Below are 23,412 nucleotides of genomic sequence, written 5' to 3'. Positions count from 1 at the left end.
GAGAAATTTGGTTGGTATTTCTAGCAGGTTGTACAATACAACAGCTCTCTCCATGCCCTCCAAATCAAATCAGAATTCCAAATCTCACCCATAAGATTCATTTTTGGCTTGATTTCTCTGACTGAATGCTCATTCTATCGGCAACCCTTTTGCAGAGTATACTGAATGCATTTGATCATGGTACCAACACTAGAAATGTTCACAAGTACTCAACAAAATTAAAGGTGTTTTTCAACCTTACACTTTCTCTAATCATTCACCAACCACCTTGAAAAGTGTACTGGGTTCATTTTATCATATTAGCATGAATGGGGTTGCTTTGTACCCAGTAACAGTGAAGAGCCCTTCTTACTGTAAGATATGTTTATTTGCTCTGAGCATGACAGAGAAGGTGAATAAGAGAGAGAGAGAGAGAGAGAGAGAAGAAGAAGAAGAAGAAGAAGAAGAATGAGAAAAACAGAATCAGAATAAGTGGCTGAAGGGAGTTAGAGTATGATTGGGTGAGAAAGTAGTGGATAATAACAGACAAAGCTAAGAGTGAGTGATGACTGTCAGTAACAAATGGTCCAAGAAGAGAGGAAGCAATGACTGGCAGCACAGAAAGATGGACGACATTTTTGTCTTTTCTTTGAGTGCTCTGAACAAAAGACTTGATGAGTGATGAGAAGATGGGAAAACTGCTGAACTCAAGAAACAGCAGATGTAAAATAGTTCTGTGTGTGTGTGCAAGTGTGCATGAATGCATGTGTGTGTGTTAGAGTATTTGTTTACAAATGCATATGACAAAATGGTACCCAAAAGTGTAGAAGAGTTAATTCATATTTTCATATCAAAGATTCACTCCTCAGCCACTCAGAGTTTCATGAAAGGCAACCATTCAAATTATGTACGAGTAATTAATAAAAAAAACAACATTAATTCTCTTGTTTTAAAAACATATTTCATGTTCTTTGTTTAAATTTTCCTTCTTTTATATATATATATTTTTTTTTTTTTTCTTGTACTTGTTTCAGTCATTTGACTGTGGCCATGCTGGAGCACCGCCTTTAGAGTGGTGAAAGAGTACAGCAGGGATCACCACCTCCTGCCGGAGCCTCGTGGAGCTTTTAGGTGTTTTTTTCGCTCAATAAACACACACAACGCCCGGTCTGGGAATCGAAACCGCGATCCTCCGACCGCAAGTCTGCTGCCCTAACCACTAGGCCATTGCGCCTCCATATATATATATATATATTATAGCTCTCAAATGTACTTCTCGTCTGCCGAGTGCATCACAAGAAAAGTAACCTCTTACAGACACAAGCGTAGGAACACAAGGATGACAATGATGAGAGCAGGGGATGGAGGAGGAGGAGGAGAAAAAGATGCGGTGGCGTTGGTGATGACAACAGTCTGCCATCCTACAGAAACATTCGATGTCCTCAAAAAGATTTTATCTTATGTTTGGCGAATTCCTTTGATGTTAATGGTTGTTCAGTGGAAAAGAAAAAAAATATTAAATACCAAAATTAAAGAATGAAACATTGTAAAATTCTGAAGAAATATTGAAGAAAGCCTGAATGGAAGAATGAACATATTATTGTTTAACCAATTAACTGAAGGAATCACTAAAGACACTTGCATTTTTCTTGGGTTTTTTTTTCTTTTGTCTTTTATATTTTTAGTTTGTTTTCTTTTTTATGTTGCAGACAATAACTGAAGATGGTGGCTAAATCAGGTGACCACTACTGGCCTCAAAATTGAATGAGAGTTCGAAACCTTGTCCAGCTGTATGTTGATGATGGTTATGATATTGATGATGATGGTGTCAGTGGTTTGTGGGGATTGTGATGAGGATGGTAATGATGATGATGATGTTATGATGATGATGGTGATGATGACGATGATGATGATGACGATGACGATGACGATGACGACGACGATGACGATGACGACGATGATGACGATGACGACGATGATGATGACGATGACGATGACGATGACGATGATGATGACGATGATGACGATGACAATGATGATGATGATATAATGCAAATGATGACGTGGTCGTGGTGGTAGTGGTGATTTGTGATGATGATGACGATGATAATGTTGATAATGGTAGTGGTGGTGATGATAATGGTGATGATGATGATGGAAAAGATGCTAGTAACCATACTGATGATGCAGGTTTTATGTGCCTCATAACAATGATGATGATCATCATCACAACACTGATGATGATATTGGTGGTGGTGGTGGTGGTGATGATTAGGTTTTTATGTTTTTACTTTATTAAACTGGTGTCTATGAACTACACACATATTAGCAAAGTTGGTTATATTGCAGGCACAGAAATGGACAGATAATATAATTGTGATAATCATAGTATGTGACAGAATAATTAAAATTAAGACTGGTGTAGCAGAAATATCTGACAGTCACAGAAAAATTTAGAAATCAAACTCGGATCACTGTATCCAATGCAAAACAAAAACAAAAAAACTAAGTAACTGAAACGTAATTTGTTCAAATATTGCTGACATCATCAAACACCAACCACTTAAACATCTGGTGAAACAGGATTAAATCTTTGGTGTATATTTTCTAAGAAGAACATTGGTTGTATATTTAGAGCATTTTAGCTACTGATGGAAGCACTCCGTCGGTTACGACAACGAGGGTTCCGATTGATCCGAATCAAAGGAACAGCCTGCTCGTGAAATTAACGTGTAAGTGGCTGAGCACTCCACAGACACGTGTACCCTTAACGTAGTTCTCGGGGGAGATTCAGCGTGACACAGAGAGTGACAAGGCCGGCCCTTTGAAATACAGGTACAACAGAAACAGGAAGTAAGAGTGAGAGAAAGTTGTGGTGAAAGAGTACAGCAGGGTTCACCACCATCCCCTGCTGGAGACTCATGGAGCTTTAGGTGTTTACGCTCAATAAACACTCACAACGCCCGGTCTGGGAATCGAAACCGCGATCCTATGACCGCGAGTCCGCTGCCCTAACCACTGGGCCATTGCGCCTCCACATTTTAGCTACTAACCAGCAGATAGCAAAAAGCAGCAGAGAACCAGAAAGCAAACCAGAGTGGTGGCTGTGGCACCAAGGCAGTGGTCAACGATGACAGGGATGATGACAATGCTGGTGGTTGTGGTGACTGCAATACATCCGAACCAGCTAATTCAAAGAAAGACATGACAGCAGCTACTGTTATACCAAATCCATAGGCGCAGGAGTGGCTGTGTGGTAAGTAGCTTGCTTACCAACCACATAGTTCTGGGTTCAATCTCACTAATGGCACCTTGGGCAAGTGTCTTCTACTATAGCCTCAGGCTGACCAAAGCCTTGAGTAGATTTGGTAGACAGAAACTGAAAGAAGCCTGTCGTATATATATATATATATATATATATATATAAATACGTGTGTGTGTGTATGTATATGTTTGTGTATCTGTGTTTGTCCCCTCAACATCGCTTGATAACCAATGGTGGTGCTTACATCCCCGTCACTTAGCAGTTCGGCAAGAGAGACCAATAGAATAAGTACTAGGCTTACAAAGAATAAGTCCTGGGGTCGATTTGCTCGACTAAAGGCGGTGCTCCAGCATGGCCACAGTCAAATGACTGAAACAAGTAAAAGAATAAAAGAATAAAGAATCTTAAAATTGTAAACATCTTTCCTTCGTTGTTCATAGAAATGACAGCATTTAATTGTTAATGACAAGAATTAACTCTATACCAAACACACTAAACAGCATACTACTACACAAGTCACAAGCAACATGACCGCAACACTGTTCTTTGCATGTATTGCCACTGTCAAGGACTCACAGACAAGTATATGGACCACTTCTATGACATCCTTTTGCAAAGTACCATGATGATGACGATGATGATGTTGATGATGGTAGTGGTGGTGATGATAACAGACCCGTTGCCTTTATTCCCAGCAGACCACTAGTGCCTAACCTGTGGCAGAAACTTATAGGCACACATTGGCCTGATTGGCCACAGCCAGTTGCATCCATCTTCTCTCATGTGATGTCCTTGGTCATCAACAACAACGGATGAACAATATTATTATTATTTTTTTTGGTTTTCCTTCTTTCTTCAAATTTTCTTCTATTTCTCGCCGAGCGTTTTCTGTACGCCTAGGGCAGAGAAGCTGAGAAAAACACTTATTATTATTATTATTATTATTATTGTTATTATTATTATTATTATTATTATTATTATTATCATTATGATTGTTATTATTATTATTTTATTGTCTTTGCACAGTTTCTAATGCTGGAGATGTAATACAGTGTCAGCTGATCATTGCCAATGAACACCCCTTATTTTACGAGCACCATCTGGAGTATTTGAGTGGTTCCATACAGTGCTGTTTTCTGCAAGTGCTCCACCCTTATTGCAGCCCCTATTTGTTCCATGTACTTCTCAAGATTTTTACTCACTATTCCCAGGGTTCCAACAATTATTCGTACTACTACCACCTTTTTCAGCAACCACAATTACTTAACCTCTCAAGCTAACCTTTTATATCTATCAACTTTTCTTTCTTCCTTATCGCATACCTTGTTGTCAACTGGGCAAGCTATATCTATGATCCAGCATCATTTGCATTCCTTCTCAATTAACACTATGTCTGGTTTCCTATTCTCTATTTCATGGTTGCACTGAATCATAAAACAGGGAGTATGCTATTGAAAGAAAGGGCCTGAAAGTGGTAATGGAGGAACTGAAACAGTGCTTCATTGTAAAGAAATCAAAGATGGTAAGATACAACCAAAGAATGAAAGGATACCAGCAGAATAGGTTATTCAGAGTAGATCAGAAGAGATTCTACAAAGAAGTAAATGGAGAGTGAGCAGATGAAAAGTTGATACCAGATAACATTGAAAGTCAAAGGTTTTGGAGTGACATCTGGAGTAAAGACAAGGAGCACAGAAGGATGATGAATGGTTGCAAGAACTGAAACAAACAGTAGTCTGTCCAAAATAGGCAGAACGAGTCATTTCAGTAGGGAAGTAAAAGAAAGCAGCAAACAAATGGGCAACTGGAAGGCCCTGGGACAAGATGGAATTCAAGGCTACTGGATCAAAAGATTTGGTGAATGTCATGTATGAATACCTCCAAAACTCAGCACCTTATTAAATACCTATTACTTTATTACCCACAAGGGACTAAACACAGAGGGGACAAACAAGGACAGACATAGGTATTAAGTCGATTACATCGACCCCAGTGTGTAACTGGTACTTAATTTATCGACCCCGAAAGGATGAAAGGCAAAGTCAACCTCGGCGGAATTTGAACTCACAACGTATCGGCAGATGAAATACCGCTAACCATTTCGCTCAGCATGCTAACGTTTCTGCCAGCTCGCCACCTTATTAAATACCGACCAAGTAATACCAGAGTGGTTGAAATTGGGTAGGACAGTACTGTGCTTGAAAAACTCGAAAAAAGCAATACGGTAGACAATTACAGGCCGATATCCTGTTTGCCACTTATGTGGAAATTATTGAGTGGAATAGTCACAGTCAGTGTATGAACATCTGGAAAAAAATGGAGTCCTACCACATGAGCAGAAGGGTTGCAAGCATTAGTGCAGAGGTACCAAGGATCAACTCCTGGTAGACAAAACTGTACTTAGAGACTGGAAGAGGAGGAAAACAAATTTAGTCATGTTATGGATTGATTATTGTAAGGCATACAATATGATCTCACATTCTTGGATTATGGAAGGTACGAGTGATTGCTTGGAATAAGTATGGTGAAGTGCAGGATGGAACTGACAGCATATGAAAGAAGTTTAGGGACAATAGAAATCAGGAGAGGTATTTTTCAAGAGGACTGCCTATCCCCACTTATCTTTGTACTATGAATGATACCACTAACATTGATTCTGAAGAAAGCAAAGGCTGGATATGTATTCAAGAGCCACCAACAAAAAGTCAACCATTTGTTGTTCATAGATGACCACAAACTTTATGGTAAAGATGAATCCCAAGTCAGTTCCCTGGTTGATACGGTGTATACTTTCAGTGCTGATATCAGTATGGAGTTTGGACTGAAAAAGTGTGGTGTGTTAGTCTTGAAGAGAGGCAAAATCAAATGTATCGACGTGATAGTGATACCGTCGGGGAAGGTCATGAAGCAGATTGACGAGACAGGCTATAAGTACTTGGGGATATAGGGAATAGATAAATTGATGAGGAAAGAAATAACAGAAAAATTTAAGGTGGAGTACTTGCGCAGACTTGGACTCATCCTTAAGTTGAAATTAAGCGGGCGAATAAGACTGAAGCTATCAACACCTGGGTGGTTTCACTCCTTAGATATGGGGCAGGGGTAATCACATGGACACTAGATGAACTAAACAGCTTAGACAGAAAGACAAGGAAGCTGTTGACCGGATATGGAGTACTCCACCCAAAATCTGACACAGACAGACTGTATGTACCAAGAAAAAGAGGAAGAAGAGGACTGACTGGATGTGAACACAGCATTAGAGCAGAAGAAAACAATATAGCGTGGTATGTAAAAAATGCCACAGAATCACTATTATTGGAAGTAAGGCGGTCAGGCTTGTGTAGGATGAAAGATTGCAAAGATAAAGCACTGTACAAGGACTTGAGAATGAATGAAACTGAAAATAGATGGATAAAGAAAAGAATGCATGGACAATTTCATACTGATGTTGAAGATAAGACAGACAGAGAAAAACGATGGCTAAGGATGATTAAAAGTGATTTAAAACCAGAAACAGAGGCTCTAATCTGTGCTGCCCAAGAGCAAAGCATTAAGAACAAATTACATCAAATATAGAATAGGCAACACATCAGAAAGTGATAAGTGCAGAATTTGTGGACAAAATGGTGAGACCGTATGGTATATTACCAGTCAATGTATGCCAGTAGCCCAGAAAGAATATAAGAGACGTCATGACAATATAGCAAGAATTGTCTATTGGACACTTTGCAACAAGTATGGACTTGACAGAGCAAAAAAGTGGTATGATTATTATTATTATTACTATTATTATTATTATTATTATTATTATTATTATATTATTATTATTATTATTACTGTTATTCTGAGGATACACCTGTGAGAATTAAAAGGAAATATAAAAGGAGAAAGGGGCTCTCTACCCCACTTTTGACCAGGCTCCCGTGGCTTTTATGGGTTTTTCCACGAGTAACCTTTCGAAGCGCCTCCCCCTATTGGGAGTTTTAATTGTTACTTATATTTCATTGTCATCCTGCTTTTGTACACAGACTTTTTCAAATGGACAAAACCCTTTTTAACTTTCGTCCTGTGTTTTGTCCCTTTATGTTTTAATTGATTTTTGTTAGCCCTTGTGGCCAATAAACGAACGAATTATTATTATTATTATTATTATTATTATTATTATTATTATTATTATTATTAATATTATTATTATTATTATTACTTTGTATTTAGTTTAGATGAAATACAGTTTGTACTTCATTACAGAAAGAGTAGCAGCAATGCAGTCTCCTAAAAGAGACAGATACAAGAGAAATTCTTAGCTAAGAACATGCAATTATACTTAATAACCTAGAATTTGTTAATTTGATGAAAGAGATAACATTAGAGCAAAGGATGACAGGAGAAAGATTATGATGGGGAAATGCAAAAATAGGAGCGAGAGAGAGTTTGATAGAGGGAGTAGTAATGAGAAACTGTGAAAGAGGCAAGAGGGTGACAGAAGGGACAGTAATGGAAGAGAGACAATGATAAGGAGAGAGGGTGATTCAAAAAGTAGCAATGGAAGGAAGACAGAAACAGGTGCAAAAGAGTTACAGAGAGGTAATAATGAAAGAGAAACAGTGCTAAAAACAAGAGGACGATAAGAGGGGTAGCGATGGAAGCATGATAGTAAAGGTAATAAAGGTAAGAAGGTTATAGAGGGTGGCAGCAATGGAAGAGAGGCAGTGATAGGTAGAAGCTGTTTGTTGACATGGAGATTGGACGAGAGGAAAGGAATAGAAAGTGATTTAAAGGAGGCAGGGTGATGGGGAAAGTGAAACAAAAGAGAGTGACAGGAGAGCGAGAGAGAATGATGCACATTAACAATGAATGATGAAAGGAGTAATGTTAGAAAGAAAGAATATGATAGATATCAATGGATGTTGGCAACGATAAAAGTGATGAATGTCGAAATGATAACTTACGCCTGTATATCATTCCCGATATAAGTAAATACTAAACCAAACAAACAAAAAAAAATTTGATTAATACTTTCTGACAGACACTCAAAGACAAGCACTTCCTTATTTCCACATATTCTTACAAATTCCCAGAACAAAAAAAAAGTTTCCATTGATTCACTTTCCTCCTAATATAATTCCAATCAGATGCCGGGCAAAACACAAATAGAGAGTAAGCTGCCATTTCTTGATGTAATTTATATATATATATATATATATACATATATATATATGTTCAACCCATGCTAGCATGGAAAACGGACGTTAAATGATGATGATGATATATATAATACACACACACACACACACATATATATACTGGATTGTCATAAATTTGTTGATTTCTTTTCAACGTTAAATTAATATGAAAAATATTTTTATTATATTGTTTTATGGATTTTTTTTTTCTCTGTAGCTCTATTCTTCTTCTACAACTTTTGTAAACATTTTTGCATTTTGAATAAACTTTAACACTTTTCAGACATATGGTGGAAGCACACCATCGGTTACAACAACGAGGGTCCCGGTTGATCCAATCAACGGAACAGCCTGCTCATGAAATTAACGTGTAAGTGGCTGAGCACTCCACAGACACGTGTACCCTTAACGTAGTTCTCGGGGATATTCAGCGTGACACAGGGAGTGACAAGGCCGGCCCTTTGAAATACAGGTACAACAGAAACAGGAAGTAAGAGTGAAAGAAAGTTGTGGTGAAAGAGTACAGCAGGGATCACCACCATCCCCTGCCGGAGCCTCGTGGGGCTTTAGGTGTTTTCGCTCAATAAACACTCACAATACCCGGTCTGGGAATCGAAACCGCGATCCTACGACCGCGAGTCCGCTGCCCTAACCACTGGGCCATTGCACCTCCACATATAATGGTGGTATGTCAAAGAGAAAAATGAGCATTTTCAACACCTGTCTCTCTTTACTTTCAGCTAAGGTTCCAGAGCCATTTAAGTCATTACTGAAAGAATGAATAGAGATGGTTTCCACACTTCAAGGAGAAGAAATTCAACCTCACAGATGCTCCCCGTTCTGACAAATCAGTCCAGTTCAATCAGCATCGATTGAATGAGGATCTGCACCAATCCACTAAGGAATTGGTCTGGCAGATGGGATACTGTCACCCACCAACTTTGCTCACTGGGTAAGATTCAAAAGCTTGATGCATGGGTGCAGCACACACTGAACAAAAGAGGCAAACTGCAATGTTCTTCTATTGCTGTGAGTTTCTCACTTGGCATGAGGCTACTTGTGGACACAAACAGGAATTTCTTTACCGCATCATCACAAGCGATGGAAAATGACTGTCTTTATCATCATCATCATCATCATCGTTTAACGTCCGTTCTCCATGCTAGCATGGGTTGGACGGTTCAACTGGGGTCTGGGAAGCCCGAAGGCTGCACCAGACCAGTCAGATCTGGCAGTGTTTCTACAGCTGGATGCCCTTCCTAATGCCAACCACTCTGAGAGTGTAGTGGGTGATTTTATGTGCCACCAACACAGGTGCCAGATGAGGCTGGCGAACGGCCACGCTTGGATGATGTTTTTTATGTGCCACCGACACAGGCGCCAGACAAGGCTGGCGAACGGCCACGCTCGGATGGTGTTTTTTATGTGCCACCGACACAGGTGCCAGACGAGGCTGGCGAACGGCCATGCTCGGATGGTGTTTTTTATGTGCCACTGACACAGGTGCAAGACGAGGCTGGCGAACGCCATGCTCGGATGGTGTTTTTTATGTGCCACCGACACAGGTGCCAGATGAGGCTGGCAAACGGCCACAATCGGATGGTGTTTGTTACGTGCCCATTTATGTTAAACAAATGCACTGGCTTAACAAGGCAAACCAGTTGAAATGATATGACTGGTAATATAGAATGCTTCATCAACATGACGCAGGAGTGGCTGTGTGGTAAGTAGCTTGCTTACCAACCACATGGTTCTGGGTTCAGTCCACTGCGTGGAACCTTGGGAAAGTGTCTTCTACTATAGCCTCGGGTTGACCAAAGCCTTGTGGGTGGATTTGGTAGATGGGAACTGAAAAAAGCCCGTCGTATATATGTATTTATATGTGTGTGTGTGTTTATGTATTTGTGTTTGTCCCCACAACATCGCTTGACAACCGATGGTGGTGTGTATACATCCCTGTCACTTAGTGGTTTGGCAAAAGCGACTGATAGAATAAGTACTAGGCTTACAAAGAATAACAAATTTACAATTATTTAAGGTGTGTATACATTTTTTTGGGACACCCTGTATATATAGTGCCTTCAGATTATCACTTTTGTGGTTGCTGTCCAGTAGTCTGCAAGGCTTTTTAATCAAAGACATAGAGATGAGAACTTGGCTCGATGACTCTAAATCAAGACCCAGTCATTTCTACTATCAAGTCATAAGCAAGAAAGTGAAATGTCGGCAAGAAGTTGTGAACAATGAAGGAGAGTATATTATTGACAGAGTTGTTAAAACTGGAAAAAAAAGTATTAAAATAAATAGAAAAAAAAGATCAAATTTATCTGACATTCCAATATATTTATATATACAAGGGGAAGTCAAAACTTATCTGCACTTTCGCCATATTATTGTCACACCGCCTTCTGTGCATGCATGCATACAAGTCACGTGATTGAAGTTTGAGCATGATTGCGCCATTTTTCTTTCTGGTTTTACAGTGTAAACATGGTCACTCCACTTGCAATTTTCCACCAAAGAAGAGCAATGCAAAAAGAGCAGTGATCTGATTTCTCTGGTCTGAAGGGGTGTCAGGTGCTGAAATTCATCAGAGGCTTTTAGCATAATATTGCGACAGTGCACTACCATGTAAAAGTGTGTATGAGGGGATAAAGAAGGGATCTTTTCGGTTTGAACAGCAGTTTTTAACATAATTTCTAGGTAACTAAAAAATTTTAAACTTCATATACTGGCAGAATGTGTTTATAAAAGGTCACACTGCACGTGTGTGAGTGCATTTGGTAGACAGTAACTGGAAGAAGCCTGTCGTATATATATATATATATATATATGCATGTGTGTGTATGTTTGTGTGTCTGTGTTTGTCCCTCTTGTATTTGAATACCATATAAATATTCTTTTTAAAAACTTTTCTTTCAATTTTTCCAAAATTTAATTGCTTTCCATACTTACAGTTAAAAAAAGTCTCAATGACTGAAACCGGTACTGAAATGTTTTTTATAAAATTATTTTAGCATTTTCTACCTTGACTTTTTTCCATATGTATGTATGGCATTAGGAAGGGCATCCAGCTGTAGAAACACTGCCAGATCTGACTGGCCTGTTGCAGCCTTCGGGCTCCCCAGACCCCAGTTGAACCGTCCAACCCATGCTAGCATGGAAAGCGGACGTTAAACGATGATGATGATGATGATGATGATATATGCATATGTATCTATATCTATAAAAGGAAGGATGTGTGTGTGTATGTGTGTATGTGAATGTACTTTATGCACGTCCACAAATTAGCATGCATGTTGCTCCAATTTTAGGAGAACATTGGTCACAACCATGGCTGTTCTTTTGTCAACTTATTTTATCCTGAGACACCCACAGATAGCAGTAAAAATCGATTTTCAACCATAACTTCTACCAATTTTGAATGTCAGTGAAATCTACAAGTTTGCTAACATGAGTTAAGTCCCTTTCTTGCAATGGCAAAGAGAAGGTGTGTGTTGCTGTGTGTGTGTGTCAGGGGGGGAGAGAGTGACAGTGTACATTTTTAAAATTTATTTTTCATTGCACCTTTTTTTGAGTGAGTGATTGACTGAGAGAGAGAGAGAGAGAGAGAGACAGCGCAATGCCTCCCTCTCTCTCTGTCAAACACACTAAAAAAAGTAAATAAATATGCTAATTCTCTCTCTCTCTCACCCACAGCAACACACACTTCCCCTCTCTCTCTCTTTCCAACAACACACACCTCTCTCTCTGTCAGCCACTCACACACTCACTCAAAAAAGATGCTAGGAGAAATAAATTTTAAAACTGTATGCTGTGTGTGTATGTGTGCGTGTGTGCTTGTATGTGTGAGGGACAGAGTAATAGTGTACTCTTTTACTCTTTACTCTTTTACTTGTTTGAGTCATTTGACTGCGGCCATGCTGGAGCACCACCTTTAATCGAGCAACTCGACCCCGGGACTTATTCTTTGTAAGCCCAGTACTTATTCTATCGGTCTCTTTTTGCCGAACCGCTAAGTGACGGGGACATAAACACACCAGCATCGGTTGTCAAGCAATGCTAGGGGGACAAACACAGACACACACACATACATATATATATATACATATATACGACGGACTTCTTTCAGTTTCCGTCTACCAAATCCACTCACAAGGCTTTGGTCGGCCCGAGGCTATAGTAGAAGACACTTGCCCAAGGTACCACGCAGTGGGACTGAACCCGGAACCATGTGGCTGGTAAACAAGCTACTTACCACACAGCCACTCCTGCGCCTTTTGAAATTTTATTTTAAAATTTATTTTTCTTTGCATTTTTTTAGTGAGTGTGTGAGTGATTGACTGAGAGAGAGAGAGAGAGAGAGGTGAGTGTTATCGGAAAGAGAGAGAGAGAGAGAAAGTGTGTGTTACTGTGTGTGTGTGTGAGACACAGAGAGAGAGAGAGAGAAAGGGAGAGAAGCATTACACTATCACACACATACTCTCTCTCTCTCTCTCAGTCAATCACTCTCTTCTGTAGCCCCATTCATTCAAAGAGGATTTTTGTTTTGCAAGCTACATGGTGACCTCACTAGTGCTGGTGCTATGAAAAAGAACTGAACCCAGTACAGTCTGAAAAAAAGTGGTTGGAATTAGGAAGGGCATACATCCATACAAGTAAATCAGACATTGGATCATGATGCAGTCCTCAACCCCTCATCACATCTTGTAAAACTGTCCGACCCAACAATGTCAGCAAGAAGTTGGAAGTTTCAAGAAGATGATGATGATGATGATGATGATGATGATGATGATGATGATGATGATGATGATGAAGGTGATGATGATGATGATGATGATGATAAATTATGTAATATACACATTAAGCTGAACAATACTAAATGGACAGGCTGATGGGCAGTAGAGCAGTTAGCCGATCAGGCAAGCAGACAAGCAGGAACCTGCAGGCAGACTGGGAGAAGATATATAAATATTGAGAAACAATGTAATTGACACTTTGCAGCTGGTAATGCATTTATATGTATGCATACATAATATGCTGAAGCTAAATGTGGCAACATTTTACGTCTCCTTTTTTTTTTTTTTTTTTCAGGAACAACTTGATATATTGAAGAACAGCAGAGCATAAAGATTAAGGATGTAGTTGAGAATAAATTAGCTGATATAGAAGATTAGAAACTATGCGAGTAATGGAAAAGTGTTACTTGTATCATGATGATTCATGCTAAGTATCAAAATGTTGACATCATGACTACCACTCAGTGCTCTGTGACCACCGTAAAAGCTGTAAGATGTGACATGGAGAGTAGTAATGGACACTACAAAGCTGTGGCCAGCAGGAAGGGACACAGCAGATGTTCTGGGCGTGTTCATACGCTGGAATTGATACTCGCATCCTTGAACAAGGACTTAGACTTAATTCAGACAGCTACATAAAATTGCTGGAGACTGTGGTCAAATCCTGGCTGGAGAGGATTGCTACTGGAAAGGATTCAGATCCTTCCCTAGCAAGAGTCAGAAGTGGTTGCCAGAGAATTCTATGACTCCACCAGCCCCAAATTCTGGCCTCCTAATTCTCTTATTGTAATGCCATAGATTACTATGTGTGGGATGTGGTTGATAAAGGAACCAACCACACTGCCTGAAACACCAAGCTTGAGCTGGTGGTCAAGATGTAGGCAGTGTTCAAAGATCTTCCCAGAAACACACTGAGGCATGCATCTGCCACATTCTGGAGCAGTCTTGAGGCCAGGGTGGAAGCTGAGGATAGTTACATTGAGTAAACTGATATATTTAATTGACATTTTTTAAATACTTAAATTTTTGGATAGGAAATTACATTTTCTTTTCCTTTTATGCAAACTGTCAACTTGTGTGTGTGTGTGTGCATGTGTGTGTGTGTGTGTGTGTGTGTGTGTGTGTGCGTGCGTGTATGTGTGTATGTGTGAGTGTGTGTGTGAGTGAGATGCTTGCTTCTATTGGTTTTGAATGTTTGAAGGAGATGACAAAATTAAAGAGAATAATAGAAAAAAAAGGAAAAAACTAAGAAGCTGCATATATTTGCATCGCTTATTCAATAAACACAGTATGTGTTTATGAGCCACTAATAGATTCGTGAGCTTACAATCGTGAGGTTGTGAGCTCGAATCCCGGACCGGGCTGCGTGTTGTGTTCTTGAGCAAGGCACTTTATTTCACGTTGCTCCAGTTCACTCAGCTGTAGAAATGAGTTGCGACCTTTGTCTTTCCCTTGGATAACACTGGTGGCGTGAAGAGGGGAGGTTGGTATGCATGGGCGACTGCTGGTCTTCCATAAACAACCTTGCCCGGACTTGTGCCTAGGAGGGTAACTTTCTAGGTGCAATCCCATGGTCATTCATGACCGAAGGGGGTCTTTACCCTTTAATAGATTCATGTGATGAAAACAGTTCAGCCAGTATTTTATAACATGTCTGGTGCCATCACAAAATCCTCCGGTTCTGTCCAGATGGCATAACAAGCTAAAACAGGATGATAGGATAAGAGAAAATACGAGAAAAGGCAAGAAGGGAGTGAATGTAAAAGGAGGTAAGTTGAAAACACTGGAAAAGGAAAAAGTAAACAGAAAAAAGAAAGAATGGTTGTGGGGGGGGGAATTAGAGTTAGGTCCTCTTTGACCATAAGGCCTTAGTGGTGAATGGATAGGGGCCTAAAATCTGTAGTATAACTGCTCAATTCAGATATCCTTGTTTGGATATTACATGATATTACAGTTGTAAATGAAAGTCACTGTCATATGGGAAGTGTAATTCATTTCCAATATCCAGGCATAAACATATCTGGCCATGGGAAAATATTTCTTTGCTTGGAAACAAAGTTTGGCAAGAGGACAGGTATTGGGACCAAAGAAAATCTGTCTCAATAAACTTCATCTGACCCCATGCGAACATGGAAAAGTGGGCGTTAAGCAAACAATGATAGACAGACAAATGAGTGTACATGTGTACGCACACACACACACACACACACATATATATATATATGTGTGTATATATATATATATATATATATTAATAATAAAATATTAGGGAATAAATCCAAACTTACAGGGAAAAATCAGATTTAGGATTGAATCCAATTTTATAGTAAAATATTATATTATATTAAATTAGAGATAAAACCACTATTAGGCAAATCAAACAATGAAAAACTTAAGCCAATACATAAAATTAATTAATTTATATTATTTTAAATATATATCAAAATTATTAAAAGATAATAAATAATAATAAACTTTTAATAATTTAGATATATATTTAAAATAATATAAATTAATTAATTTTATGTATTGGCTTAAGTTTTTCATTGTTTGATTTGCCTAATAGTGGTTTTATCTCTAATTTAATATAATATATATATATATATATATATAGCATAGTCTTTCAGCTATTTTTCCATGTTAAAATCAATAGCTGAAAAGAAGTGAAGAACTGTATCCATCAGCCTGGAAAAAAATGAAAGCAAGAAATGAAAACAAATTTTATGTATCTAACAGTTCCAGTGGAAGAGGCTATAGTAGCAGGGCTATGTGTACTTTTGCATAACATTTTATTGTGCATGTTTCTGAAATAATAATGATAATGGTAATATTCTTTCTTAAAAAGTATATTCTTTCTTAAAAAGGATATTCTGCCCCAGTCTAAATAGAGCGTTATTAACTGCGGACTTCCTTCTCCATGTGCTGCCTCAATAAGTTCGACAACTTGTTTGTAAGAATCTTCAGCCTCTGTCTGTTTCTTCTGTTTGCTGTAAAGTCTGACAGAAGAGAAATACAGATAAAAAGCATTAAACAAATAAACAAACAAACAAAAAAAAGATGTCTATTCTTAAACCATTTGCCAAATAAAACTGACGGAGTATTTAGTTAAACATAAAACGGTAACAAACAACAGAAATTCAATAAAACTTCCTATTGTAAATGATGTTTGCCAAATGTGAGTAAGTGAGAAGTAAAACTTGAAATATTTATTTTTGTTGAGTGTCTCTGGATTAATTAGGAATCTCAACACATCCAAATGGCATTTTTCCTACAGATACAAATAAAACATACATACACCCAGCTTACACACCCACCCAGGTTCATTCAGCTGAATATATGACCTGTCTTCATCCTCTTACGCTATCTCTTAATATTTCTTTTTGATCATATATCAATGTCAGATATTATTTTTATTATTATTATTATTATTATTATTATTATTATTATTATTAACAACAACAACAACAACAACAGCAACAGCAACAACAACAACAACATCATCATCATCATCATCATCATCACCACCACCATCATCATCATCATCATCATCATCATCATCATCATCACCTTCATCACCATCATCATCATCGTCGTCATCGTCATCATCGTCGCTGCCGCCGCCGCCGCTACCACCGCCACCATCACCACCACCACCATCATCATCATCATCATCATCAAAGTAGCGAGCTGGAAGAATCATTAGTATGCTGGGCAAAATGCCTAGTGGTATTTCATCCATCTTCTTCAACTTCTGAGTTCAAATGTCGCCAGGGTTGACTTTGCTTTTCATCCTTTTGGGGGTCAATAAAATAAGTACCAGTTGAGCACTGGGGTCAATGTAATCGACTTAATACTTCCCCCAAAACTATTGGCCTTGTGCCAAAATTTGAAATTATAAGATGGTAAGCTGGCAGAATTGTTAGCACACAGGGCAAAATGCTTAGCAGTGTGCTACATTCTGAGTTCAAATTCTGCCGAGGTCAACTTTGCCTTTCATCTTTTTGGGATCAATAAATGAAGTACCAGTGAAACACTCGGGTTGATGCATTCAACTAGTCCGCTTTCCCCAAATTTTAGTAGAAAGTATTATTATTATTATTATTATTATTGAGTGAGAGAGCAGTTCATGCCATCAAAGTGACACTGGGGTAAAATATACGAAGCCCAATATACCCATCATGACTACCCGTCTGATAAAGGTACACCAGGCACATGCATCACAACCATATGTGCGCGACATGGTGATCTCATATCAAGATAAACAGCACATGACCTTGCAGGTGGGGCCCAGTTAGAATTTTCTTCAGGTTGAGTAGCCCATCCCGCTCAAATGGTCCCTGAATAAGGGTTGTTTAAGGATGTTGAAAGAACCACCCATGTTTCCAGAGGTGAACTATTCAAACCCCAAAGAATCCCTCTCAACACATGGCTATGATGCTCCCCCACTACTTCTGCTCGTGATCAGAGATGCACATATCGTCAGCCACTAAGGGACATGCTCAACTTGTTAAGGTCAAACAACTGACAAGCAAATCTGTGGTATTGAGCAGAATATTTGCTGTAGCCCATCTTTTATACCAAGACAAAACAATGTACATGATAACACTTCCAATCAGTTAAGATCAGAAGCCATGAGAGTCACTGCCTGGTACTGCATCAGGGCATTTATTATTATTATTATTATTATATTATTATTATTATTATATTATTATTATTATTATTATTATTATCAAGATGAAGAGCTGGCAGAATCATCAGCCTGCTGGTCAAAATGTTTTCTGGCATTTCACCCATCATGTTCTGAGTTCAAATGTCACTGGGGTCGACCTTGCCTTTCATCCTTTTGGGGTTGATAAAATAAGTACCAGTTGAGAATTGAAGTTGATTACATCAACCTCAATTGAACCCCTACCCCAAAACTGCTGGCCTTGAACAAAAATTAGAAATTATAAGACACCAAGCAAAATGCTTTGTGGCAATTTGTCCATCCTAATGTTCTGAGTTCAAATTCCACGGACATCTACTTTGCTTTTCATACTTTCAAGGTCAATAAAAAAGTACCAGTTGAGCACTGGTGGGTGTAATCAACTGTCACCCTCCCTCCAAAATTTCAGGAGTGGCTGTGTGGTAAGTAGCTTGCTAACCAACCACATGGTTCCAGGTTCAGTCCCACTGCATGGCATCTTGGGCAAGTGTCTTCTGCTATAGCCCCGGGCCGACCAATGCCTTGTGAGTGGATTTGGTAGACGGAAACTGAAAGAAGCCTGTCATATATATATATATATATATATATATATATATATGTATGTGTGTGTTTGTGTGTCTGTGTTTGTCCCCCTAGCATTGCTTGACAACCGATGCTGGTGTGTGTACGTCCCCGTCACTTAGCGGTTCGGCAAAAGAGACCGATAGAATAAGTACTGGGCTTACAAAGAATAAGTCCCGGGGTCGATTTGCTCAACTAAAGGCAGTGCTCCAGCATGGCTGCAGTCAAATGACTGAAACAAGTAAAAGAGTAAAGAGAGTACCTTTAGTAGAAAGGATGATTGTTGTTGTTTGGGAGGTAATTGCACAAGTCACAGATCGCCATCATAACTACCCATCTGAAAGGGGTACACCAGGCACATGCATCACAATCATATGTGTGTGACATGGTGATCTCATATCCAAATAAACAGCGCATGACCTTGCAAGTGGGGCCCAGTTAAAATTTTCTTCAAGACAAGTAGCCCATCCCACTCAAAACGTCCCTGAATAATGGTTGTTTTAAGGATGATGAACAAACCATCCATGTTTCCAGAGGTGAACTATTCAAACCCCAAAGAATCCCTCTCAACACATGGCTACGATGCTCCCCAACTACTTCTGCTCATGATCAGAGATGAACATATCGTCAGCCACTAAGGGACATGCTCAACTGGTTAAAGTCAAACAACTGACAAGCAAATCTGTGGTATTGAGCCAAATATTTGCTGTAGCGCATCTTTTATGCCAAGACAAAACAATGTACATGATAACACTTCTAGTTAAGATCAAAAGCCATGTGAGCTAGTACCTGGTACTGCATCAGAGAATTCTGTTATTATTATCATTATTGTTGTTGTTGTTGTTGTTGTTACTACTACTACTAAAGTGATACAATGGTGTGGCTGATTCAGATGTGTCAGACAAAGCAGCTGAAGCAGCTGACCCTCTCAAAAATCCAAGGTAAGGGATCTCTTTCCATTTTGTTTCTCCAATAAACATGGTCGTTTTCAGAGTGGGTGTGAGAATGTTCATGGCCTGGGGTCAGCCTGGAAGCTAGGTCACTTGCTAAACAACCTCAGGCCACTCAATTTAGATGTGGCTACAATTAGTAAGACAAGGATTTCTAATGTGCAAGCACTAGCACCCATTTTCAGTAACTATGAGATATTCTCATCATGGGGTCTGTTGGAAGTGGGCAACAGAGTAGCAGTACTATTCCAAAAATCCTTAGATCTTGAAGTAAAGGCAATCTTCTTGGACCTGGGTGGCAGGTTGGTGGTCCTAGATGTAGTGAAGGTGGTGCCTTTAGACTGATGGTCATCTATGCACTGACAGGGGCTGGAAGGCTAGAATTCTTCAGGTGTCTAGAAACATTCCCAGGAACATCTTGCAGTTTAGTTCTAGTAGGGGACAGGAATGGGATTTTGGATGCGCAGAAGGACTCTGTGGGACTAGTACACAGAAGAAGGAGATGCAAAAGCCTCGAAAACCTACTCAGAGTCTTCCAATTGTTTGATACATATCGATTGAATTTCCTTTATATGCCAGTGTGGACATGGAGCAACCACAATGGGTCATCCTGATTGTATCTAGATAGAGTATTTGTTAGATCAGAGGATAGGGATAGTGTAGGTTGTCCACAATTTAAATTGGTCGGCTACACTGACCACAAGTTTATGATCTGCACAGTTAAGTTATATAGGGACCTGGTAACTGGAAGTTAAACATGTTCTTTCCAGCACGCAAAGACTAGAGGGACCGGATTCGTGACTAGTTTAGTGACAGTTGATGGGGGAAATTGTCAACAACCAGTGGTGGGCTGCCCTGAAGAGGGTAATTAGAGCAGAATTGATAGCGTTTAGCAAAGAGTTAGCAATAGAAAGGAATAGATTAGAGGGTGAACTAGTAAGCAAATTAGAAGAGGCAATTAAAAAGGGTATTGCCACTGCTGGGTTAGCAGCAAGAATGACCCTTGACCATTTCTTCAAAGCAAAACATAACAGTTGCATTGTTAGAGCTAAGGCCCATGTACTCAAACAGAAAGGCACTAAAGCTGTCCAATGGGCCCAAACAGTGGAGATGTGACATGGAAGCAAAATCACGATCAAATCTTTGATGGATCAGGATTGGCGCTTGCTACTAAGCAGATGTGTGTGGCTTTACTGCAGCTGTTTGGAGAGGGTGATGGGTTAATGACGGTATTGGACTTTAGTTTGTATCTGGAGGGCTTGCTGCAGCTCTCAGAAGCTGACATGAGGTTGTATGAAAAGCCTATAACAGCCGCTGAAATTTGGGAGGCAATTGCACAAGTCACAGATCGCCTGTTTTAGATGGTCTACCCTATGAATTCTATGTATTCATGCCAGATTTGTTTGGCAACCTCTTGACAGATGCCTAGTGCTGTTAGTAGATGTGTGGTTACACTACTGAAGAAAGACACCAACAATGGAGACGTACTAAAGAATTTTCATCCCATAACTCAGTGAAACACTAAGTTTAAGATTTTGGCCAAAGTGTTAGTTAAAAGGCTGCCGCTTGTCATCAGTAGCCTGGTTGGAGATGCGTAAATGTGCACAATCTCAAGCAGGTTTATCCATGACAACCACCACCAAAGCTGTCTTCGGTGGTGCTCTAATCAATTTGGATTGATCAAAGGCATTCGAGGGGTGTTAACCATCGCCACTTGGAAGCTGTCCTGACAGCAAGTGGTCTTGGACTTGTTTTCAGAGGCTGGATTGCTTCAATGCACCGTGGCACCAGTTCAGTGGTAAAAGTAAAAGGCTACCTATCGGATAACTAAATGGTTTATACATCATTCAGTCAGCTGGATCGAGTAGTAAGGGAGTATTCTCCTGGAAATACTTGAATCTAAAAGTAAGCATGATATTCCTAGATTCAGATGATATCTAGGTGGTCCTCAAAGAGGTGAACAGCAAAGAGGGAAATGAGGCTTTTGTGTTCATAACTGTTTGCACTTGACAAGAGTTGGAAGACAGATTCTTTCAGATGTATGGAGACATTTCAAGGAACAGCTCACACATCAGTGTTAATTTGCAACTGGAATGCCAGCGCCACCCCGACTGGCTTCTGTGCCGGTGGCACATAAAAAGCACCATCCGAACGTTGCCAGCGCCGCCTTGGCTGGCTTTCATGCCACTGGCACGTTAAAAGCTCCAACCGATCATGGCCGATGCCAGACCCCACCTGGCACCTGTGCAGGTGGCACGTAAAAATGAACCCACTACACTCGCGGAGTGGTTGGCGTTAGGAAGGACATCCAGCTGTAGAAACTCTGCCAGATCAGACTGGAGCCTGGAGCAGCCCCTGGCTTCCCAGACCCTGGTCGAACCGTCCAACCCGTGCTAGCGCGAAAAACGGACGTTAAACGATGATGATGATGATGATGATGATGAATGGGATCTTGGATACACATAGCCATTGTGTTGGCCTTTAGAAAGACAAGCTGTTACTGGATTATCTCAGAGCTATGCTAACACCTGATCATTGCATCGTGTCTCAGGAAACATCTGACAGGATAAGAGCGAATACTCTTTTATTTCATTTCCAACAATTATTCTAGTGGGGTTTAAGGGGTACCGTGACTGATGATATACAGGCGCATGCTAAAGTTGTGACAGCTGCAAAGATTCATGACAAATGACAGGAACAGCAAAGTTGTCATTTATCATCATCATCATCATCATTTAGCGTCCGCTTTCCATGCTAGCATGGGTTGGACGGTTCAACTGGGGTCTGTGAAGCCAGAAGGCTGCATCAGGCCCAGTCTGATCTGGCAGTGTTTCTACTGCTGGATGCCCTTCCTAACGCCAACCACTCCGTGAGTGTAGTGGGTGCTTTTTACGTGCCACCCGCACAGGTGCCAGATGGAGCTGGCAAACGGCCACGGACGGATGGTGCTTTTTACGTGCCACCGGCACGGGGCCAGGCGAGTTCATTTTCTTTAACTAGCTGCAGGCCTTGGACAAACACAGGCCAAGGTTGCACATTTAGCATGTAAAACTGTATCCAGTTGGACAATGTAGTCACTGGAACATCAATAATCCCATTCTAAAAGTAGACATTGGAAAGTATGAGTAACAATAGACTGGGAATGATTCTGGGTGTCAATAGGTATATTCAGAGTGTTCTTTTCTGAAAGATTTTCGGATCAGAGACGTCTTTTAAAATTGTTTGATCTGGCAAGGCTTCAAAGAGAGAGGTCATTGTCAGCTTGGGAGAAAGCCTACATGCACAAAAGTGCTGGCAGCCAAACTTACTTCAGATGCACACAGAGTGATGAAACTACCCTGCGTGCACTCATGTGTACAAATGCACACACACACACACACACACACACAAAAACCATGTATATAGCATCTAAAACTGCCGGTGGCACGTAAAAGCACCATCCGTTCGTGGCCGTTTGCCAGCTCTGTCTGGCACCTGTGCGGGTGGCACGTAAAAAGCACCCACTACACTCACGGAGTGGTTGGCGTTAGGAAGGGCATCCAGCCGTAGAAACACTGCCAGGTCTGACTGGGCCTGATGAAGCCTTCCGGCTTCACAGACCCCAGTTTAACCGTCCAACCCATGCTAGCGGACGCTAAATGATGATGATGATGATGATAGATACACACAGATAGTCATGTATACAAATGTACAGGCAAACACACACACACACCACACACACACACAAAAACCATGTATATAGCATCTAAAACTGCCGGTGGCACGTAAAAGCACCATCCGTTCGTGGCCGTTTGCCAGCTCTGTCTGGCACCTGTGCGGGTGGCACGTAAAAGCACCCACTACACTCACGGAGTGGTTGGCGTTAGGAAGGGCATCCAGCCGTAGAAACACTGCCAGGTCTGACTGGGCCTGATGAAGCCTTCCGGCTTCACAGACCCCAGTTTAACCGTCCAACCCATGCTAGCGG

The 23,412-nt window shown here is 40.2% G+C and overlaps 1 protein-coding gene across 1 annotated transcript in view; it reads right to left on the bottom strand.

Annotated features, from left to right (window-relative positions):
• Nucleotides 1-23,412, bottom strand: part of LOC115216336 (tetratricopeptide repeat protein 23-like) — a 190,548-nt gene that overhangs the window by 115,682 nt on the left and 51,454 nt on the right. The window contains exon 7 of the mRNA XM_029785562.2: nt 16,099-16,225. Within this exon, the coding sequence (XP_029641422.2) occupies nt 16,099-16,225 (127 nt within the window). The remainder of the gene's footprint in view (nt 1-16,098; nt 16,226-23,412) is intronic.

The sequence above is a fragment of the Octopus sinensis genome, linkage group LG10 (genome assembly GCF_006345805.1).
Source record: "Octopus sinensis linkage group LG10, ASM634580v1, whole genome shotgun sequence".
In the NCBI taxonomy this organism is placed as follows: domain Eukaryota; kingdom Metazoa; phylum Mollusca; class Cephalopoda; order Octopoda; family Octopodidae; genus Octopus; species Octopus sinensis.
This window is presented reverse-complemented; position numbering and strand designations above follow the sequence as displayed.